At 41.3% G+C, this 24,394-nt stretch overlaps 1 protein-coding gene across 1 annotated transcript in view; it reads left to right on the forward strand.

Annotated features, from left to right (window-relative positions):
- LOC148043886 (uncharacterized) overlaps positions 1-24,394 on the forward strand; it is a 96,117-nt gene that overhangs the window by 1,974 nt on the left and 69,749 nt on the right. Inside the window, 4 exon segments of the mRNA XM_087723694.1 lie at positions 4,110-4,354; positions 4,357-4,533; positions 4,536-4,724; positions 4,727-4,988. Coding sequence (XP_087579820.1) covers positions 4,110-4,354; positions 4,357-4,533; positions 4,536-4,724; positions 4,727-4,988 — 873 coding nt within the window.

The following is a 24,394-nucleotide window of genomic DNA, read 5'->3' on the forward strand; positions in this document are numbered from 1 at the left end:
TGGCGCTGGGGGAGCTGCGAAGCGCATGCATTCACGGCTGTTAAAGAGACTCTGACGTCATCGGCTCTCCTGATTCAATATAATGACAGGATGCCGTTGACGTTAGCGTGTGACGCCTCCCCTTACGGTCTAGGGGCGGTCCTGAGCCATGTCCTCCCGAATGGCTTGGAGGCCCCTGTGGCCTTTTACTCCTGGACACTCTCCTCAGCGGAGCGCAACTACAGCCAGATTGACAAGGAGGCTCTGGCTGCAGTGTCCGGGATTAAGAGGTTCCATGACTACCTCTATGGTTGGCACTTTGCCCTTGTCACTGACCATAAGCCTCTCCTTGGGCTTTTGGCAGGCGACAAGCCAACCCCCCCCCCCCATCCTCTCCCGCATGACACGTTGGATGGAGTTCCTCGCAGCGTATTCATATACGCTGCACTACCGTCCTGGCAAGCAGCTAGGGCACGCTGATGCCCTCAGCCGCTGCCCGCTGCCGGAGACTGACCCCTCCCCCGTGCCAGCCCTCTCAGTTCTCTCTATAGCGTCTTCCAGCATGCCAATTTTGGCCGCGGATGTCGCGGCCTACACTAAGGCCGATCCAATTCTCACCCAGGTCTGCTCCTGGGTCCTGAGAGGATGTCCTACGGACAAGGTGGCTGATGGCTTCCGGCCCTTTAAGGCCCGGCAGGCAGAGCTCTCCCTTCACGGGGGATGTCTCATTTGGGGGGATCGGGTAGTGATCCCTGCTGCACTTCGGCCCCAAGTCCTGCCTCTGCTCCACAAGGACCACCCGGGCATAGCGGGCATGAAGGCATTGGCCCACAGCTATGTCTGGTGGCCATTGCTGGACACAGAGATAGCGGCCTATGTAGGCCGCTGCACCACCTGTCAGCTCTCTAGGCCTAACCCCCCAGCCGGGCCTGCTCACGAGTGGGAGGCTCCGAGAGGCCCGTGGTCACGCCTCCACGTGGATTTCACCAGCCCCTTTCATGGCCAAACATTCTTGATCGTGGTGGATGCCTACTCTCGGTGGGTGGAACTGGTGCTCATGACCTCCACCACAGCCGAGAGTATGGTCAGGGCCCTCCGGAGGTTGTTTGCAACCCACGGGTTGCCGGACGTCCTCGTCTTCGACAACGGGCCGCAATTTACCTCCACCATGTTTCAAGAATTCTTGGCCAAACAAGGGATCCGGCATGCGCCCACGGCCCCGTACCACCCGGCCTGCAATGGCCGGGCGGAGCGGGCGGTCCACTCAGCAAAGGAGGCGCTGGGCCGCATGGACTGGGGCGACTGGCAGTCGAGGGTGGCGGCTTACCTGCTAAGCCAACACTCCACCCCCTGCCCAACAACCAACAAAAGCCCCGCGGAGCTCTTGATGGGCCAGCGCCTGCGGACCCCCCTGGATAGGCTCCATCCGCTCTATTCGGGGGATCAGCCGTGCAACCTGGGGGTCCTCCCTTCCTGTTTTTTCAATCCGGGGGATTTAGTCTGGGCCCGAGTTTTTGCAGGGGAGCAGAAATGGGTGCCCGCAGTAATCAACGCCCTGACCGGCCCGTGTTCTTACAGGGTCGGACTGGCCGATGGATCCGAGTGGAGGCGCCACTTGGATCAATTGAGGAGGCGCCTCCCTACGGAGCCCAGCGAGCCTAGGGAACCGGGACCGGACAACTCGGCCGCTCAGCACCCAGACTTGACGTCTCAGGCCTGGCCTACCCAGCGTTAACAGACAATGACACTTCCGTCGAGCCTCCTCAATCCGACCAGTTTCATCAATGGGCCTTCCCCAAGTCAGGCCCAGCCTACCCGAGCGCCCCCTGTTGGGAAACGCCCCAGAATCTCAAGCCGCCGCTGATCGTTTGCCAACCCCTGTTTACAGCCCTCAGTTTCCCTATGCTACAGCTATGGCCGCGCCACCCCGGCCCAGCCTACCTTTGACGGTGAGCCCGCCTTCTGGGCCGTCCCAAGATGGCATCACTCGGAGCTACACTCCCTTTGGGGAGGAGCTACAACGAGCAGGTCCTACCCCTCCGATGACTGAAGGCGAACTGAGGAGATCTGGGCGGGTCCGTCGTCGCCCCGCCTATTTGGACGCCCACCCAGGGAGCATGCGCAGATCTGGGGGGAAGGGGTGTTACATATTCAGAACTTGGATAAAGGGCCAGCAACAGCTTTGCTGCACCCTGATTGGCTAGGGCGCAGCAGAAGCTGTTGCTAGCCTTACACTGTTCCCTGATTGGCTGAGGTACTGCGTCAGCGGTTGTTGCCCAGTACTCGGCCACTGATTGGTTGTAAATAGTTACATTACTTACTATAAATTCCTTGGCGCGACCGGCTCCAATTTGAATCGCTGTCAGCTCCTGTTTGTTCACAATAAATGAGTTATTGTCGAAGTCCTGGCTCTCGCGTCGTTCCTACCTCGATCCTCTAAACAAAGAAAGATGTTTAACTCTGAGCTGAAGTTTGTCATCAAACAAATCTTTGAAATCTTTGAAAATCATTTATACCATAAATCAGTTAGAGTCCAAAGATACTAATTATACAGAGGCAGAGGTGAGTTCCTACCAGTTTGCACCTATTCGGTAGAACCGGTTCGTCAAATTGACCGAACCAGTTAGAAGAGGTTCCACCAGTGGACCCAGAAAGCAGGCCACACCTACAGAAGAGGTTCCAAAAAATTTTGAAACCCACCACTGGTCCTTGAATATGATTATTCTACACTATCATGCTCATATTTATAAAACTCAGTGCCTCTGTGAAAGGTAAGGATGACTACTGCATTTGTGGTGCAATCAGAACATTGCGTGTGTTGAAGTTGTTTTAACACAAACCAAATATGCCTTTTAAAAAACAAGTTTACATCATATTCTTATGCATGCCAGTGCTGTGTGTGAGGTAATTTAAGGTGGTTCTGACAAGTGTCGTCGGCATCTTCATATCCGGTCACATGGGTGGCAAGCCACTCCCACAAAGGAGGCCACACCCACAGAGTAGGTTTGAACAAGTTTTGAAACCCACCACTGTACAGAGAGTATGTCAACCCTGAAGCTGGCCTAACTGTGGCCATTTTCTTTTTGTAGCTTTTCTCTACGGAGTTTTCTCTTTGCATTACTTCAGGGCTGACACAACCTGGAGCTAAGGGAGGGAGTTGTAATAGAGATAGCTGGGGTGTAGTAGCCTAAATAAAATTGTTTCCCCTGGAAATCAAGGATGTTTGTGCAGGTGTTTGAAAGATGGAGACTGAGGTCACCTAGCAACTGAACTACATGCTGATTGGACCATGTGACTGGAGACTCTGGGAGGAAATGACAAAGTTTTATTTTTAATTGGGTGTAAAACTGGTGAAAACATAGAGCCAGTTTTCCAATATGTCTGTGCCTATTTGATATGTCCCAATAAAATGTTTTTTGAGAAATATGCTTGCCACGGAGTTCCCATTGAAGGGATGTATTACTTGAAACATTTACAGGATATTAAAACAGAACAAGAGACACAATTAAATATAGAAAATTCTAACCCACTTTGTCAAGTCTACAAATGCTGGACAATGCAAATACCTTAACGGTATATTTAGAATTATAAATCTGATATCAACTTTTATTATGCAACTGAAGCAAGAGTGGCAAGTAAATTCACAACTCTTAAGAGTTCACATTTGGGACTTTTTCTTCATGGATAATAACAAGGTTGAGAATTCTTTGGAAAACAAAGATGATAGACATCTCAGAGAAGGAGACTATTCTATGAGGAAGTGTTCCAGGTTAATCTACAATGTCTAACAAAACAACTTTGGGACATATGGTTTAAATAAGACTAAAAATTTCTTGAATAAAAGAGACTTGATAGACACTCCTGAAAAGGAAAAGATTTTATACTTTGAAGCAGTGACATGTGATGAGGTTTATGGCTGGTGAGGCAGTCTTCTCCCCCGACATCCCACTGTCTAAAGCGCTTTCTTTCTTTCGCCCGCCTGAATTCTGACAGGTGGGTGAAAGAAAGCGCCAGCCCGCCGCTGGCTTTCTTTTGCCTGCCACTATGTCCAATATAGAAGTGGGCAAAAGAAAGCCAGCGGCGGGCTGGTGCTTTCTTTCTTTTGCCCAGAGGTGGCCTCTGGGCAAAAGAAAGAAAGCGGAATTGTCGCTGCTGCTTTCAGTGAACAGAGCACGAGCAGGCGGTACCATTAGCTCCATTCTGGACGTCTGGAACCTCTACCAGAACCTGATCAACCTCTCACTGAGCGAAGAGCTGGACACGCCTGCCTCAGCCTTCTCCTGCAGCCATTCGGCCTGCTCCTCCGAGGTAGCGCTGCCAGGAGGCGGGGACTTGGCAGTGCGGTCGCTGCGCAGCCCCTGGAGCCCCAAGGGTGCTTGGTCAGTCTGATCGAAAGCAAGGCGGCCCAGCTGCTGCCGCCCCCATCATCCTGCTACAAGACAGAGCTGTGCTGCACCCTCCGTGAGAGCGGCTGCTGCAAGTACAGCACCAAGTGTCAGTTCACCCATGGCTCGTCCGAGCTGCGCTCCGTCAGCTGCCACCCCAAGTACAAGAGCTGTGCCACAAGTTCTACCTGCTTGGCGGGTGTCCCTACAGCTCCCGCTGCCACTTCATCCACTTCCCCGAGGAGGCGCAGGTCTTCGGCAGCCATGGGGGTGACTCCTCGCACCTCCTGTGCCAGAATGTCAGCTTCTCCGGGGTGCCCAGCGCCCACCACGCCTCCCTGCTGCTCAGCCTGCCTGACCCATCTCCTTCGCCTGGGCACCCTCTGTCTTGCCCCCGCCTGCCTCCACTGAGCTCCTCTTGCCCGCCTTTGAGCCCCTCAACCTGGACCCGCTCGCCCTGGTGGCCTCCTTCGGGGACTCGCTGGTGCTGACCCCCACGAGAGGCTGCTGCTCCTGCTGCTGCAGGAAGGCGGCTGTTGGGGGCAGCTCACTCCAGAGTCCCCGGGACTACTTCTCAGAAAGAAAGCGGCCGCCCACCTCTGTCTTTCTTTTGCCTGCCGCTATGTCTGACATAGAGGCGGCCCGCCTCTATGTCGGACACAGCGGCAGGCAAAAGAAAGCCAGTGGCAGGTGGCTGCTTTCTTTCTTTTGCCCAGAGGCTGCAGCCCGCCTGAGCTGCCCACCTCTGGGAAAAGAAAGAAAGCGCCAGCCCGCCAGCAGAGGCGGGTAAAAGTCCTGCATCTGCTGGTGGGCTGCTCCGACACAGAGAAAGAAAGCTGGCATGCTGCCCTCCCTGCCTCTCATATTGAGAGAGTTTGTTTGAGTGAAGAAACAAACGCGCGCGTGCACACACATGCACACACACGCACACGCACACACACAAATTACTTACAATTATTTACAAATTACATTAATTTATTTATTTATTTATTTATTTGTCTTGTATGCCGCCCACTCCCGGAGGACTCCGGGCGGCTTACAAAAGACAAGGGAAAGAGGGGAACAAGACAAAGACAACATATTAAAAACAAAACCAACATTCACAATTTCTATGGAGGTAGATGCTTCTCAGCTCCCCCCAGCCTGCTGGAACAGCCAGGACTTGGTGGCTTTGCGGAAAGCCGGGAGGGTAGTAAGGATCCGGATCTCAACAGGGAGCTCCTCCCTCCGACCCACATACCTTTTCCAGCTGTTTCACAATCACAGAGGATTTCAACTCTGCTCTTGCCTGCCATGTGCCATCATGAAAATGTAAAAATATAAAAGGAAAAAGGCAAGAACTGCTGAGATCAGTCTGGATTAGCCACGTGCCTCATCTACATAAGGAATTTTTTGGCTTTTAACCCTTGCTTAACTCTGCTCAAGTGATCATAAAGATAGACTAAATGAGGCACATGGTTCTCCTGCCTCCTTCTATAGAGGGCACTTTTTAGAAGCTTTTTTAAAACAGTTAAGCACTAAGCAGAGTCATCCACTGTGACTCTGGCAGCATCTACCTCAGCCTTTTTCCTTTTAAATTCTTTTTTCTTTTCATGATGACAGTGGTGAGGCTCTGCTTCCCCTGACTGCACGTCACTGCTATGAAGATAAACTGGAGTGACTTAAATTTAATAACTTAATTATTTAGGATGGATTTGTATAAGTTTGATATACAGTATGTATTGAAAGTAAGATTTAATGTACTTTTGTATCTATAAAATGAGTTTGTAAATGCATGTCTTCTGCCTTTTTACATGATGCTGAATAACTCCCAAAGTTTGTAAAATACCATTAAATTTGAAAATAAGAGAAAAAAAAATATTTACTCCCTGAGGATAAACTCAAGGGAGAGATTTATATTCAATGAGCTAATTGGAGTTAATTGGGCTTATATTGGTGTGATATTTATAATTGAATGAAAGCTCTAATGTAGTTTCATGTTTGGGTTATGGATTTAAAATGAAGGTTTTTTACCCTTTATATATAACATTTAAGGATGTGGTGGCTCAATGGCTAAGACACTGAGCTTGTGATCAGAAAGGTTGGCAGTTTGGCGGTTTGAATCCCTAGTGCCTTGTAACGGAGTGAGCTCCCATTACTTGTCCCAGCTTCTGCCAACATAGTAGTTTGAAAGCACATAAAAATGCAAGTAGAAAAATAGGAGCCACCTTTGGTGAGAAGGTAACAGAGTTCTGTGCACCCTGAGTGTTTAATCATGCCGGCCACATGACCATGGAGATGTCTTTGGACAGTACTGGCTCTTCGACTTTGAAATGGAGATGACGACCTAGAGTTGGAAATGACTAGCACATACCATACTTTTCAGATTATAAGACGCACCAAGGTTTTGAAGAGGCAAATTAAAAAAAACTGGGTAGGTAGATAGAGGGATAGAGAGAAAAAGAGAGAAATACAGTAGGTAAGGAGAGAGAGAGAATAGGTAGGTAGGTAGGTAGGTAGGTAGGTAGATAAAGGGATAGAGAGAGAGAGAAAAATAGAAAGATAGAGAGACAGAGAAATATAGTAGGGAGGGAGGGAGTCTGTGTGTGTGTGTGTGTGTGTGTGTGTAGGTAGGTAGGTAGAGGAATAGAGAGAGAGAAATAGAGGGAAAGGGAGAGAAATACTGTAGATAGGGAGGGAGAGAGAGAGTAGGTAGGTTGGTAGGTAGAGAGAGAGGGGAGAAGGAGAGGGAGAGAGAGAAATGCAGTAGATAGGTAGGGGGAGAGAGAGAGAATAGGTAGGTATGTAGGTAGATAGAGGGGGAGAGAGAGAGAGAAATACAATAGTAGGTAGGGAGAGAGAGAGTAGATAGGTATGTAAGCAGATAGAGGGAGAGAGAGAGAAATACAGTAGATAGGGAGGGAGGGAGGGAGGGAGAGAGAGAGAGTAGGTAGGTAGGTAGAGGGATAGAGACACAGGGGGAAATATAGTAGGTAGGTAGGGAGAGGGAGAGAGTAGGTAGGTAGGTAGGTAGGTAGGTAGGTAGGTAGGTAGGTAGGTAGGTAGAGGGATAAAGACAGAGAGAAATATAGGAGGTAGGTAGGGGGGAGAAAGAGTAGGTAGGTAGGTAGGTAGGTAGGTAGGTAGGTAGGTAGGTAGGTAGGTAGGTAGGTAGGTAGAGGGATAGAGACAGAGAGTGAAATATAGTAGGTAGGGAGAGAGAGAGGGGAGGTAGGTAGGTAGATGTTTCCAGGTGTATTTATCCATGTGCTGGAGAATGAAATCACTGACAATCTGCACCACCTAAGACTTTGTTTCTGCTGGCACAGCACTTGATCACTGTAATTCTCATCAATCAGTTAAAGAGCTTTCCAAGGGAAAAAAGTTTTTGCACTCTGCAAACCTCCCCAAAACAATTCCACCACAAAACCGCGGTAGACTAAAGCGCGCTCGACGAAAGCGCGTACGTGACATCATCACAGCACGACGAAAACATCGCGCTGTGAGTGGTAAATTTAAAATTAAAGCGAAAACCTTACCCTAACCCCCCCAAACCTAACCCTAAACCTAACCCTTAACCTAACGCTAACCCTAACGCTAACCCTTAACCTAACCCTTAACCTAACCCTAAACCTAACCCTAACGCTTAACGTAACCCTAAACCTAAACCTAACCCTAACCCTTAACCTAACCCTATCCCTAACCCTAACCCTAACCCTTACCTTTATGTGAATCGGCTTGCTTTAATTTTATTTTAATTTTAATTTAATTTATTTTTAATTTTATTTGTCGCGCTGCTGATGACGTCACGTACGCGCTTTCGTCGGGCGCGCTTTAGTAGACCGCGGTTTTGACAGGTCACGCCCCAAAACGGCCCATTTTTCGCAAAAGTGGCCCATTTTTTCCCAAAACAAAGGCATGAATAGCCTTGGGGGGGAATTACAGATGCTCGGGGGGGCAAAAATGAGCAAAAAGGGCCCATTTTTCATAAAAATGACCCTGTTTTTTGTAAAAAAATTTGCATGTATGGCCTTATGGAGGCTTATAGAATGCTGCTGGGGAGATGCGGGGGCAAAAAGTAGCCTGTTTTCTGCTCATTTCTGCACTCCCCAGCCCCCAAGAGCTCTCTGAAAGCCTCCATAAGGGTATGCACAGCCATTTTGGTGAAGGGGGCAGGGCTTCGGGAGGCAAAAAATGCTGTATTCTATATATAAGACGCACCCAGATTTTCAGCCTCTTTTTTTGAGGAAAAAAAGTTCATCAAAAAAATATGGTACCTTACCTTTATATAACATTTGAGTATTTTTTAAAGTTAGTAAAATATGAAAATTAGAAAAAGTCTTTTCTCCCTTTAGGGTTAAAAAAATTGAAATAATGCAGAGCAGACATGTCAAACACAAGGCCCGTGGACCAAATTGGCTCACAATGTGGTTAGATCTGGCCCACAGTGCCACCCTGGCGACAGAAAGAGGCTGGCCCCCACTGCCTTGCCCAGGCTCACCCACTGTGGGCTCGCACACAGGAGGTGGTGAGCATATGAAGGTTGGCATCCTGGTGAAAGGGAAGCACTCTGAACATGGTCAGCCTGCAAGGCAAGATGGTTACTGAGGATGCCAGGCCCTGTGCAATGGCAGCCTCCTCTGCACGTGCCCAGGGGGCAGGGCCAAGGCAAGCCTGGGCCAGGCCAGGAAGGAAGGAAGATCATTTGAATAAAAAAGGGATTGAGGGTCTGAGGGAAGTCCTGCCTTAGCAGCCCTGCTGTCCTTTTGCCATCCCCTTGAATCTTTCCTCCTAGCCTATCCTGGTGGTCTCCCATCCAATCACATGGGGATGCTTTGGTTACTTTAGGATGCTTTGGTTACTTACTGCTTTGCTGGAGGGAAACACCAGTGATGTCAGGGATTGGAAGAAGAATGTCTCCTTTGGTGTGCTGTGCACACACTCACATGCACACACCATTCCAAACTTGGAGACTTTTATCCACATCTGACCTTACAAACTGCCAATCATGCCTGGGCTTCCTCTATGGATAAAAGTCCCCAAACGTGGAATTGTGTGTGGGTGGATGTGTACGCATGGACACGCTTGGCTGCCAACAGTTTGGAGAGGTGAGGAGTTCGTGGGGGCAATGAATTGTTCCAGGTGGAGTTCTGGCAGGCCGGTTCGTTTGTGTACATGCTGGATGTGCGCTGTGCGTGCATGTGCAATTCAATTAAAATTGTTCTGCACATGCGCAGAACTTGAAAACAAGATGGCAGTGGCAGCAACTAGGCAATTAGTTCAGGGGCGTGGCAGGCCCGGGTCACTGCTGGTTTCAGTGACCCAGGCCGCCATGTCACTATTAGTTTGGATGAACTGGTAGGAGCCCACCTCTGAATTGTTCCTACCTGTGCGACTTGTTCCAACCCAGCATCCGAATCAGCCATGTCCAATGAGTGGTGTCAAGCTGGCCACGCCCACCCAGCCATGTCCACTAGGTACCACGACCTGGCTACTGGCCCTTTGAGGGTAATCATAATGCTGATGCACCCTCAATGAAATTGAGCTTGATACCCCTGATATAGAGGATTCTAGTAATATGAATTATGATAACATGAGTTAACAGAAGCATATGTTATTGCCCATAGCAAAGAGAAGCAGAGATAGTCAAATTCATTCTTTTATCCAAAGAAGATAATATATCTAACCTTGTTTCTATTTTGAAATTTCTTCTAGATTTTCTGTTTGCAGTGTGAAAAAATGAAACTTACATTTTGTTTTTGCTACTTAGATAGGTTTGTTGTTACAGAAATGGCTAGTATATACTATTGTGTAAAACTAAAAAGTTGAGGTTGTAATGTTATCTTATACTGTGCTAAAGAGTCAGAAGTTGATGCCTTTTTCTTTCCTTTTCTCTCTTTACACCTTTTTTTTCTTTTTCCTCTCCTGCTCCTAGTTTTCTATTATTATTTTTTAATTTCTCGTATTTATATTTTGATAAACCAATAAAAAGTTTCAATAGAGAAAAAGTTTGTGTCCTTCACTTTCAACTGTAACTCTGTAAATCTTTTTGTCTTTGTTCTAACATTAACTTAGCTGTTTCCTTCCTTCACAGCAAATTTCTGCTTCCAAAGCACTGCAAGAAGTTGTAGTTATTTGCTGATTTGTAGATAAATCTGCCTTTTGAACTATTGATCTTGAATCACAATAGCTGTATCGTTTATCTGTTTATTCTGGGGAAGAGCTGGTTATGTTTTCCCAGAAAATTCTAGAAGAGATTCTAATAATTATTGCATTTTTCCTCTGTTTTTCATGCTCCATATCAACAAGATTAGATTAGCAGTACTATTTCAGTGATGCTGAAAATGCCAAATATCTACAGTAGAAGAAAGTTTACAGTAGAAGAAAGTGTCAAACATCTACAGTGAACTAGGAAGGCAAACTACACTACAGCTATACTTTGAACTAGCCAGACAGCAGAATTAGACAACAAAGAAGAAGAAATGTTGTTTGGATGCTCCATTTCAATATCTGTAATCATATAGCCAGTAGTCCAAACTGTATATAGTCTAACATTATCTGGCAGCATGATATGAAACTCATAGTCTAAATACTTTTGAGAAAGCATCACCTTAATTTGACTTCTTCCTACTAAATTTTCTAGGGTCATTAAATAATTAGGGGCATGCAGAAAACACTACCGTTATTTAAGTACTAAAGTGTTTTTGGCAGGACTATTTGTGAATAGAAAATTAATTGTAATTCAGTAAAGTGATATCAGTTTGATTCTCTGAAGAGAGAATCTCATGTGCAGAACTGCAAAAACCAGTTAAGAAATAAATAATTATTGCCTTTTTTCTGCGAAAAAATATATTTATTTAGATCACATGTTCTGTGACCTAAAAACTGAGAAATATTAAAAAAAAAATTGATAAGAAATATTTAAAATTTTCCAATTTTGTCTCATACTATTTGGAAGGTCTGACATTTAATTTCTAAAACCAGTAATAAAAATGACCTACATAATGAGTTATGTACTACATATAATTGCTATAAAATTTGGTATCCTTTAAGAAAATTATTATTTGTAGAGCACTAATTCTTTTTTGAAGAATATTAATTACTCTCTATTAAAAATATTACTTCTAGGAAGTAGACTTCTTATACCGTGAAATATAATAAAATTGCTCTCTAAGAATTGACCATGATATCAGAAAAGAAAGACTTGATGTTCATATTACAAGTAAGATTAGGAAACTTTTTCTTACAAAGAAAGAACAGGAGGTGAGATGGACAGAACATTTCAAAGAAACCTTGAATCAGCCAAGCCCTAATATGACCTATGACTTTAGTAATGCTGATTCCATTACACTCTTGGACATTGAACTGAGCATGATTGTATTTAATGAAGTTTGACAAGCAATTTAGTGTGCTGAAGAAGATTCGGACCCTCACCACCCTCCAGGCCTTCCGCAAAGCCTTAAAAACTGGCTGTTCCGACAGGCCTGGGGCTGATGAGTTCCTGTCCCCGCTTGAATGGTGTGGCTGTTGATTGTTTTTAAAATTGTGGTGTTGTGTTATCCATTGTCTTTCTTTTTTTTCCTTTTCCCCCCCCCCCCCCCGACTTGGTTTGTGAGCCACCCTGAGTCCCTCTGGGAATAGGGCGGCATAGAAATACAATAAAATCGAAAATCGAAATTGAAATCGAAAATCGAAGAAGAATAAAGTAAAGAATAATAGATCAAATCCCAGTAGAACTCATGAAAACTGGCAGGGATGATCTGATAATGAAGCTGACCAGGTTGTTAAACATGTGTTGGTATATACAATGTGTTCCCAATGACTGGCAGAAGGGAGTTATTGTTAAACTCCCAAGTGACTGTAATAACTGGCGATGTATCAGTCTTCTTTCCATATCTGGCAAAGGGTTCTCCATCATTTTTCTTAGGTCCCTGCAAGGAGCAATTGACTAAATGCTGTGGGAAGAATAGATTTGGTCTACATAATGTTATTGAGCAATGCACTGAGTTACAGTGATCACTTGCCATAAATTTTATAGATTTCAGGAAGGCTTTTGATAGCATATATTGGGACTCTTTGTGGAACATCTGTAGAAGATATGGAATAACAAATCAATTTATTAACATCTTCAAAAATCTCTTTCATAACAGCAGTTACTGTGTAAAAATTGACAGTGAAGCCACCAGCCTTTTCAACATCAATACTGATATTAGACAGGCTGCATTTTATTATCCTTTCTGTTTCTCCTCACCATAGATTTTTGTTATTCAGAAAGTGAAAGTTAGAATGTTTTGAACAGGTGATGCAACACGCAGAAAAATAAAGCATACATTACATAATTCTCCAATAAAAGATTGAAGGCAAATGAGGCCCAGGTAGAAGAAGAACATCATGGCTTCAAAATCTAAGGGACTAGTTTGGATAAAACTCAACAGCACTTTTTTGTGCGGCTGTTGGTAAAAATAGGATCACCTACATGATCGCCAATGTCTGATAATGGATATGGCACAAGGAGAAGAAGAAAATAATGAATGGGCCAAACACTGAAATAATCTGGAATAAGCACACAAGGCTTACTGACATTGATTTTGCAGATGACGTTGCATTATTGTCAGAAACTAGTGCCTCCCTGCAGGATATGACTACCAACTTAGCCATTGGCTAGAAAAGTAGGACTATATACAAATGCAGATAAGACCAAAGTCATGTTGATTCAGAGCCACCCTCCTAACACATTAATCACAACTGGCTAAGAGCCAATAAAACAAGTCCAACATGTTTAAGTATCATCTTATCATAAATGCAGATGTCAAACACAGAATTGGTAGAGCCTCAACAGTATATATACATACACACAAGAAGACCAATTTAAGCTTTATAAGACAATTGTTGAACCAACAGTGATATAGATCAGTGAAACACACAATGCACAAAAGCTCAACATGTTCCATCAACTTTGCCTATGGAGAATTCTGGACATAATTTGGTGTGAACATATCCCCAATGAGGAAATTTTGTGCCTGAGTGGATCCAGGAAGTGGAAGAAGGTCATTGTGACTGAATGTCAAATATACCTAGCTGGCCATATTCTTTACTTGCAAGAACATTGATACCTAGAAAATGTTGCACATGGCAGGTAGCAGAGGGAATGCAGAGGTGAGATAGACTACACAAAAAATGACATCAGACATTTACCTACAGTGGATATCGGAAGACCAAGAAAAAACCCAAAAACCAGTGCCACTGTTTTAATGACCATGCACAAGTACTCACAAATCCAGCAACAAAACAAAAGAGATTCATGGATAACCCCTTTTCTGTTGCTTTCATCACAATTTCCACAGTATGCTGAAGAGAACAAGAACAACACTGCATTCTTAAAGTGGATTAATGGATAAAGAGAAACTATCCAGATATTAATAGATATTATATACTGTGTGTGTGTGTGTCTGTGTGTGTAATATTACATAACTAAAAATCAGAATAGAAACCTGTCCACCTGGGGCACCATTAATTGGGTTAATTCCTTCCTATTCCTATGATTTCTGAAATAAATAGATCAATCTTCACAGGTCATAATTTCAGAACAAATTTTATATAGTGTTGTAGAGCACATTTGCACATAAAAATAGTTGGAATCATAAATCAGAATCATTATTATTATTAGTAGTTAAAGTAACATTTTCTTGATTACCATAAAATTGTGGAGAAAAAACTGTGGCTAGCCTAACTGAAAATTCAAAATTCATGTAGAAAATATTTTACACAAATAGCTTACACACAGTTTGTATCAATGAACTAGAGAACTGTCTATTATTCTAATTCTCTTTGAGAAGTAAAATCAAAATCGGAACATTGCTGTTTCTGAAAACACCACATTTAGCATCATGTAGTTTTCTTTTTGTTAGGCACCATATCAGATATGTACACATAGTAAATCTGAAGGTCTATAGAGTGTGCCATACTGACTTTTTCTACTGCATTTTATTTCTTCTTGGTCAAAGGATGGACAGATTCCAGGCTTGAAGCAAAATCAAGCAACATATTATGCCTATAGGGATGTTGCTTACCTCTCTTACTCAAAGGTGAACACTGCACACCAGCATTGCCCAATAGATCCACACATTAGAACCGTCTAAGGACTGCAAACTTGCCTTGAGGCCAGATTTTCAGTTCAGAAAATATCTAATCTATTTGTCTTGCCTTGGGGTGATGGGATGAAGAAGGGAACAGAAAAGGTGGAGTCATTCATTCTAACATTCTATAATACTAAAAATCTAATGCCCTGGTCTTCCATTACCTAATACGAGAAAATACAACTGTAATATTTAGTTTCTTATTGTACTGGGATAGGAACATTGAACATGGTATATGGATAAAATTATTATTCCAATTAGATAACCAACATTGGAAAACAAAGATTTCCTGAACAATTTTGGGTATATTTTATAGTTTTTGGGCTGCTAATCATGAAAACAATCTGTAACTTAACCTACCTTATATTGTTTTATAGAAATCTCTGTTTTTACACAAAGCCAATGTACATTCTTCAGTACATGTTGGCTATACTGCTCACAGGAAAAGAAACATACAAAAATATGGAATAAATGTTGAAGTACATGTAGTACATCAACTACAACTGAAATATTTGTGCAGCTATAAAAAGAAGTGTCTTTACTGCTTGGAATACAGCTTGTATATACCAAGTGTTGTTATTATACATGCAAATGGGACAGGCATGCAAGAGAGTTGAATTACATTTTTTTTTAAATCGCCACTCAGAAAGAATTTACTTCCAGGACAGAAAAATGTGGCATATAAATCAGTTGTTGACCCAACAAAAATACTTTTGCCACTGCTTCACATAAAACGTGGATTGATGAAAACTTTTTTGAAAGTGATGAAAAAGGAAAGGTGAGGGTTTTCATTTTTTGAGACAGATGTTTCCAAGAACAATTAATGCCAAGATTAAGGAGATTATTTTTGTTGATCCATATCAGATACATCATCAATGACAAGTGGTTCAAACAGTTGGACCATAGATATTGCCTGGAAAGCATTCAAGAATGTCATTGATAATTCTTGGAACTTTCTTGGAAACTACATTCAGCTGGTTGACAAACTTATTACAGCATACAAAACCATGAAATCCAACACTTCACTGATTATTTATTTTCTGCATTCACACTTGGATTTCACCCAAAAATACAGGTACAGTAAGTATGAACATGGTGAAATTTACTCCAGCACATTGCTACAATGGAAAAACAGTAACAGGACAATTGGAATCCATCAATGCTGGCTGACTATTTTGGTCTCCACAGCAAGATGCATCGGGCACCAAGGACAAATGAAAACCAGCAGCAAAACCCTTTTATTCCTGTTGATCTCATGCAATGGGTTGGAAACATTATGTGATTAAATACCTTATAGACATTAAAAGTTAATTTCATATTTCTCAATATTCCAACATAATGCAAATATTCTGAAGTTATGTTTTTGTTCAGCTTGAAGAGGTCTATAACAATCACCAAAAGATTTTCAAGAAGCACGAAAAAAAGTAGTTGACAAGTGTAACCATACAATTTCTTATAAATTCTGAAAGAAATTTGTCAAGTACTTCCCACCCTAAGTTGCTTGGTTTGGTCAAAAATGAATTAGCTTTTAAGAATTGTTATAATCAGGTCAGATCTGCTAATCATAGTGTTCAACATCTTTTTTTTTCTTACTACCAAATGTTTTAGAAAGCTCTAAAAGACAGTATTTTTAAAACCCTTTTTAACAGGGGATGACTTCCATGCAGTATGTTAGATATTCCATGAATATTTATCAGAGCTGGAGCTTTAGAGACAGCTTTGAATGAGAGGCATAGCAAATTAAAGATATATATTCTACTCAAATGATTTCAAAACTACAGCTTAACTGCCCGGATTCTTTTCAGGATTCATAGTTTGTATAGTATGCATAACCATATCAAACAACTACAGTGGATTCTTTTTGGTATTATAAACGTTAGACATGGAGAAAGCCAACTCAAGCAGGTTTGTAATACAGAGAAAAATTAAAGCTTTCAACTTCCAAAACTGTGATCTAGATGTTGTAAGTGTACCTACTTTTGAATAAAAAGGGGAAATGTAGGTGCTCGCTATGCTATGAAATTTTATAATAACATTTAGGAACATTTTCCATCATTGTGACAAAAAAAATTACAGTGTGAATACAGAAAAGACCTCAAGAGTTGACATATGTTAGAAGTGTTCATTTTTCAGAAAAAAAGATATGTCAATACATCATCAATATTAAGAGAAATAGGCTTAGTAACGTTCAATAGATGTTGTGGAGTTTTCATGACCTTTAACGCACCATATTAAAAGTTTCTTCAGAAAAGGAAGAAATATCATCTTGTTACCTGGAGATTGAAATTGAACTATTCTGAGATAAACCTGCTGTTTCTCCTGCAGGATGAATTCTGCAGGATGGGCAAAATGTCAGGATAAAAATAAACCAACTGGAAAAGAAAACATTCAAAGTACAGACTCATAGAAACTGCTGAAATATATCCCCTTTAAAATCCATGGCTCTTCAATGGTCCAAATAGCAAGCTACTAGATATGTGCAATTCTAATACTTATAGATTTCATAGAAACATTTTTAGCTAAACTCAGTTATATGCTATGTGTTAACCAGTTCCTAAGAATTAAGACAGAACCAGGCAAGACATGTCAACATATAAGGAGGAAGTAAAAAAAAAGTGATTTAGAGCAAATTACATTTAATCTTTAATAGGTAATATAGAGTTCCACCTGTTGTTCTTATATTCAGAAGTAAATAGGAATGCCAAGTTCTAGATTAAAAGTTGAAATTGAAAAAAAGTTTTAATTATTTGTTTTGGTTTGTTCTCTATTTGACTTGAGGCTTTCAGTGCTTGTAAGGTGCATAGAGGATAAAACTTTTGTTTATTTTTGTGCAATATTTTCTCCTCTGCAAATTTTATAGGGAGGGAATCCATAGTACAGTTATGTACTTTTTGAACATTAAAATAGAAATAGTTGAATTCTATCTGGTAAAAGATATTCTGGACTTTGTTCCTAGATTCAAATCTTTGCTAGGATTCTGGACTACTTACAAAACATAGTGTCTCACCACTTCCCTAGAAACATGGATAACTGTTCTCAGTCGTTCAAATGAGACAGAATTATCATTCAGGGTAGTGATGCAGACCCCAGATGTGGGAAGGAAAATGTCAGAAATCAGCATCAGAGTATTGAGAAGCAAAGGATGGCCTGAGGATGGTCCACCTGTGCTTCATAATGTAACAAATATTATTTGGTGCAAAGGGAGACAATATTCCAGCATTCAACTAGCTCCAACTTTGTAAATGGAAAAGAGAGGTAAGTCTTCCATCATTCTGTTCATTGAAATTTGGCATATGAAAGAGAATCTCTTTCAGCTCCTGTTGAATTTATTCTTATGAAGCCTGCTTCTAAATTTTGTATTACTAGGGCTTCCTAGGTACTTTGTTTTCTCCTGAACCACCCAGGGAGAAAAAAAGAATATCCCAAGCCCAACTGTGAATTTTTAACAGCTTTTACTTATGTCAGAAAATACATATATAGCAGTATGAAGAATATACCCACTATTAAAATACTAAGCTATTAAGTCCAGTAACAAAAACTCTCCTTTCCTCTCTACTTATATTCCGATTTTTCTGCCAACTTCTCCTACAGTTCTTTGTTCTGCAGGTCTTCAATCTCTTTTTTTCTCCTCTCATCCCCTCCTAATATTTTTTTCCTTCTTGAGTCAAGTCTTCAAGCTATTTCTCAGCTTTTTCTTATATGTGAACTTCCAGCAAATATTGATTCAGCTGTCAATTTTTTCTCAGGCATACCTTGTATAAAGCCACATGCTTTTTCTAATCCTGCTCTTGCCCACAAGCTACTTATGCCAGGAAGGCACCCTGCTGGTTCCCAAAGTCTTCCGTTCCTTCTCTCTCATTTGTCTTGCCTCCATTTTATCTCTCTTCTTAACCCACCCAAAGTTCTGTATTATATGTATTTCTGAGCTTTTTCTGTCCCTTCTGGAATTAGCTTCCTTTCTTCTATTCCAGGGGTGTCAGACTCAAGGCCTGGGGGCTGGATACGGCCCTTGGGGTATTTAGATCTGGCCCGCAAGGCCATCCTAGAAATAGCAAAGGACTGGCCCACTGTGCCTCTGCCAGCAAAAACAGTGCTCGGGAGGCTGCGTGCAACCTCCCAGGCTCTGTTTTCTGCCACGATGGCCTCCTATTGCCCTCTACTAGCAAAAACAGAGCTCAGTTTTCACTGGCAGACGGGGACAGGAGGCCATTGCAACTGAAAATGGAGCTTGGGAGCCCATTTTCACTGGCAGAATGCTTGGGCCATCACAGATACCCCGACATGAGTGACATCAATCTGGTGATGCCCACCCTGGCTACGCTCACCCAGGCCCCCAAGATTAAACTCAACCCTGATGCAGCTATCAGTGAAATTGAGTTTGACATCCCTGCTCTATTCCACCTCTTTCAATTGCCTGGCTTTCAACTGAGGGATTCATTGAATTATAACCTGGAGTCAGGATGCCCGACAAGAAGTAATCTTCCCAATCTGTATCCCCATTTACATATTTATATATCCTGTTTTTTGTGCCCTCCAATCTAGCTATTAATTGTCAATTTTAGCCTGTCTCAATTTCCTTGCTCATCACTGAGTTACATGCACATAATACACACCTGCATGTAATCCAGCAATATACACATACAACCCCAATTTGCATACACATACATATCTACTTAAATAGCTTTATTATATATTTATAGTTTATTACAATATAATTCCACACACATTCTAGAGGGCTTCTTTTAAGTTGATTTGTACCACTTTGCCATCAAACATTAGCAATAATGCTGGCTGCAACAAATATAAAAAAGAGTACTGCTTATTATATTAGGCTAATGTGGTTCTTAAAATTATATACAGCCTGTCCGTGTGATATAATATCATGCTAAAACATGCATCTTTGTTTGGCTTTCTGGAAATGGATATATGCTTATTAAGCCTATTTGTCCATCTAGCTTTGCAGAATAGATTCCAAAAAATGAACTGGAAGATATAGAGCGAGCATTTGGGATCTTTTGCATGCAAAGCATGTGCTTTTTTATAGCTTTTCTGATGTTGTAAGCTACATCTTGCTCACTCAACTGTCCTCTTCCTGTTTATGCATCTGTGAAAAAGAAAGAAATAGAAAAGACACAAATGGAACATTGTATGACTCACAAAGGAAAAGGTTACCTATGCCTGAAATGTGTCTAAAATTTAGGAACTTTGGGTACATCCACTCTCAACTGTAGCCTAAACTAATTTTACCCAAGAATCAAGAGCCAAGTTATGATACTAACAAATTCACACATGTATCAAAATGTACATTAGTGAGGTTCCGCGAAGCCCTTATCCGCGGAGACATAAGTGCGAAGACTAATTCGCGCCGTTCGAAGCGCTAAGGAAAAACGCGACCCTATCGCGATCACATAATCGCGGAGGGCAAATCCGCACATTCCCAAGCACTCAGTACCCTAAACCTAACCCTAAACCTAACCCTGAACCTAACCCTGAACCTAACCCTGAACCTAACCCTGAACCTAACCCTGAACCTAACCCTGAACCTAACCCTGAACCTAACCCTGAACCTAACCCTAAACCTAACCCTAAACCTAACCCTAAACCTAACCCTAAACTTATCCCTAAACCTAACCCTAAACCTAACCCTAAACCTAACCCTAAAACAAACCCTAAAACAAACCCCTAAACCTAATCCTAACCCTTACCTTAATTGAAATCGGCTTTCTGCCGCGGAGCCGTTTTAAAGCGCCCTTCTGTTGCCGCGCTGTTGACGCAGCGGTGATGATGCTTCTATACTGTTTCATAGCACTTCACAGCACTCTCTGGGTGATTTACAAATGTCAGCATATTACCCCCAATAATTTGGGTCCTCAATTTACTGACTTCGGAAGGATGGAAAGCTGAATAAACTTGAGCCAGTCAGGATCGAACTCCAGGCTATGGGCAGAATTAGCCTGCAGTACTACATTCTAACCACTGCTCCACCACCGGTAATTATAGCTTCTATTTTTATGTTCTTTAGGAAATCATAAAAGACCTAGCATATAAGATGTTCAGGACAGTCCTACTCCCATCTCACTTCTTCCCCCTTCTCTTTTGGTTTGGTTTGGTTTTGGTATGTTTATAGTTGATATTTTTGCTCCTCACTCGGTTGTGTACTTTTATATATTGGATTCTCCCTAAACATGTCCCATTGCTTTCTACCATATGCCACTGGATTGTTGTATATAGAAAACAATATCTTCAATGTCATGTAGAACTTCTGGAGCAACTTGAGGCTGGATATCACTGTAACAATCTACAAAACATATATATTGCAACTAGAGATGGAAAGGTCTGGGGGAAAAAATTGGGGGAAAACAGTTTTTTTCTGTTTTTTTCCAAAGTCATTTTCCCTCAAAAATTTTTGGAGGGGGAGGAGTATGGAATATGTTCTTTTCCAATGATAAATAATATATCCAGGACATGGTATTCAAACTATAACATGAACACCTTAGTTAAAGGTGAGACTTTTTGTAAAGTCTTAAATTATTCCAAGGTCTCTCAGCTGAAGACAAGCAAATCTTGCAATATAATTCAGGTAACACTGTACTTCTCAATGCTATTTTTAAACAAGAGAAATATGCATTTGTACCACTAAGGGGCACTGCAGGGAAAAGGCTCCAGTTTAGTGTACCTCGGATCTCCTACAATTGAGTAATTGTTGGTATACAATAGATCAGGTGTGTCAAACTGGCGGCCCGCAAGATGGATGTGTCATGCTCAGGCCAGCTTTGCAAAGGGAAAAACATCACGAAACATCACATGATGGCAACTTGATGTGGCAAGTTTGACACCTGTGCAATAGATAATAGTTTCTGTCCTCCTCTCAGGCCTTAACTGACAGGTAAGAAGGTAAATTTGTCTGACAACTTAGTTTCTCTTTTGTAACCATTACATGATTCCTATTAATGTTCTCCACCATCACAGCATAATGTTTACCTATAGTCTGGTCAGTAAATTGGTGTTTCTTTTCCTCCTCTCAGTAAAATTGTGAGACCAACATCTTGAGTTTGGAAACATTTCCACAGTGCAATTTCTGCTGAGAGCAAAGCTACAATTTGCAAATATTGTGAGAAGAAATATCCTTCTTGAAATGCTACAAGGACGACAAAACACATCCTTGCATGCCAACGGTTCCATAAAGACATTAAAAAATACTTTATGGAATTAAATGATGAGGACCAGAATGAAAGTGCATGTAGCTTCTCCTTCCAAAGTTCTAATTCCAGAAACACTCTTTGTACTGCTTCTGGATCATGGCAAAGTGTTTCTTCACCAGTAGCATCTTCAAGAAGGAAGTGTTGCAAACCATTGCCTCACAAAAATATACAATACCTTCGTTTATAGATAAAATGACAAGTGAAAATCAAGAGAAAATTTATCATGCTCTTGCAAGAGCAATATATGCTTCTGGATCAGCATTGCCAATAACTGAAAATGTGTATTGGCAGGAAGCTTTTAAATTATTACGACCATCATACCATTTCCCTGAGCAAGCCTCTTTTGGAATCAGACTATGACCGAGTGATGGAATCTGTACAAGGAAAAATCAGTGAAGCACTATGTCTTGCAGCACTTACAGATGGATGGACAAATGTTCAGGGAGAAGGAATCATCAACTTTGTGATAACAACACCTCAACCAGTCTTTTTATAGAATCATTGAAACTGGAGAGAACAGACATACTGCAGAGTATATCAGCAGTGAAATAGTGCAGTTTTAGAAAAAATTGAGAGTGGTACATTATTTGCTTTGCAACTCAAGTAATATGAAAGCTGTATGGGAAATCATAATGGACAAGCATCCACATATTACTGCAGTGACACTGTGGCTCCATAGTAAAACACAAAGGTGGAATGGTGCTCTCCTTTGAAAGTTTACTAAAAACAAAGAAGTTCTTCAAGCAACAGTAATAATCTAGGTTTTTAAAATTCCCAGAAATATAAGAAACACTGTGCTTGATGAAGACATATTTTGGGTTCAGCTGCAGAACTCCCTACAGATTTTAACATTTATTTCAGCAATCCGTGCATCTGAATCAGACACTGCACTTTTGTCAGAAATTCCTAATCACATGTCTATGATAAAAACATCTATTTTTGAAAACCTAAGTGCTTTAGCAAGCATACTTTTATATACACTGCATTTCACACAGTTTGTAAAACTATTCCACACTAAACTGTTTTTCCAATTTTTCCAAAATTTCAATTTTTTTTCTAGAAAAAAACATCATGCTCTTTCCCTCATGGCTTAATACTACTCTATAAAGCCTTAGTAAGACCACAACTACAATACTGATCACCATGTTATTAAAAAAATGTTGAGACTCTAGAAAGAGTTAAGAGAAAAGCAACAAAGATGATTAGGGAACTGGAAGCTAAAACATATGAAGAACAGTTGCAGGAACTGGGCATGGCTAGTCTAGTGAAGAGAAGGACCAGGGAAGACATGATAACAGTGTTTCAATATTTGATGGCTGTCATAGAGAGGAGGCCAATCTGTTTTCCAAAGCACCTGAAGGCCAGACAAAGAATAATGGATGGAAACTAATCAAGGAGAGATTCAACTTAGAAATAAGGAGAAATTTTCTGACAGTGAGAACAATCAACCAATGGAACTGCTTGCCTTCAGAAATGGGAGCTTCAATCCTCCACTAACACTAAATCCTTATGTCCTATTCTAGGTAAACATCCATAATATTTAATAACAAAGTTTTCTAATCCCCCTTCCCATATCACTATTTAAAGTTTACATCCAGTTTCTTTATGTTATACCCATATCTATATATACGTTGTTATTCTTATCCCTCTTTTATTTGACTATAACCTATATCATAACATTTGCCCCCTAATAATCAAAACTTTAACTGTATCTAACTTAGTTCTTTTTTATTGTTATTATTAACCTTTATGTATAATAGAAATAGTAATTGAAAGACCAGTATGTGGTTACGTATTAAATTTTGGTATATTTTGTGGTGAAGGACGCTTAAACAATTATAGTCAAATGAAAATGGAGATATGATGATGGTGACATATATGAATATTTGAGTTAAAATACTTAAGTTAATATGAATTATGTTTGTTGACTGTGGAAGAGATGCACGAAAGTCTTTTTGTAACCAACTGATATACTTTCTATAGCATGTAAAGAAGGATGTTGTATTTGTTTTAAATTAAAAATTAAAAAATTATTAAAAAAAGAAGTGGGAACTTCATCACTGGAGGCTTTCAAGAAGAGACTGGACTGCCATCTATCAGAAATGGTGAAGGGTCTCCTGTTTGGGTGGGGTTTGGACTAGATAACCTACAAAATCCCTTCCAACTCTGATAACCTGTTAACCTGTTAAAAAACGTCATACTTTAGTTTTTGAAGCAATGTATTTGAAGTTTTAAAAGACTGGTTTAAGGGGAATAATTTGACAGCTGGTATTTATTTGGTGAATATCAACATTTCTTTCTTTGCAACAAAGAAACACTTGCCTCGACAGAACTGAATTCTAAAACAATGATTTGGAAATCTCTTGAAATAATGATGTTGATAATGATAAGAGAAGCAGTGAATTATTATGAAGGCCTCATGTTGATATGCAGGCTATAACATTCTTAAAATAAATTTATGGAATGTGCCAACTGTTTAAATCAATCAATTTGCCCATATTAAAATTGGTGATATTATATGCAGTGCTTGAATGTTCGTATGCTCTGTATACATGTAACTCAATCAGATGATATTCATTGTGAAGAAGTAAATGCACAATCTGGGAATCTTGATCTGCAGCTTAGCAAAAAGTTATTTTACATAATTAAGCTAATGCACATGTTGTAACCCCTGTTTGAGGCACACAGATTTGATGACAGCTTTATTTGCATC

This window comes from Thamnophis sirtalis, unplaced genomic scaffold, assembly GCF_051295495.1.
Source record: "Thamnophis sirtalis isolate CommonGarterSnake01/CBP01778 unplaced genomic scaffold, rThaSir2_p1.2 scaffold_10, whole genome shotgun sequence".
In the NCBI taxonomy this organism is placed as follows: domain Eukaryota; kingdom Metazoa; phylum Chordata; class Lepidosauria; order Squamata; family Natricidae; genus Thamnophis; species Thamnophis sirtalis.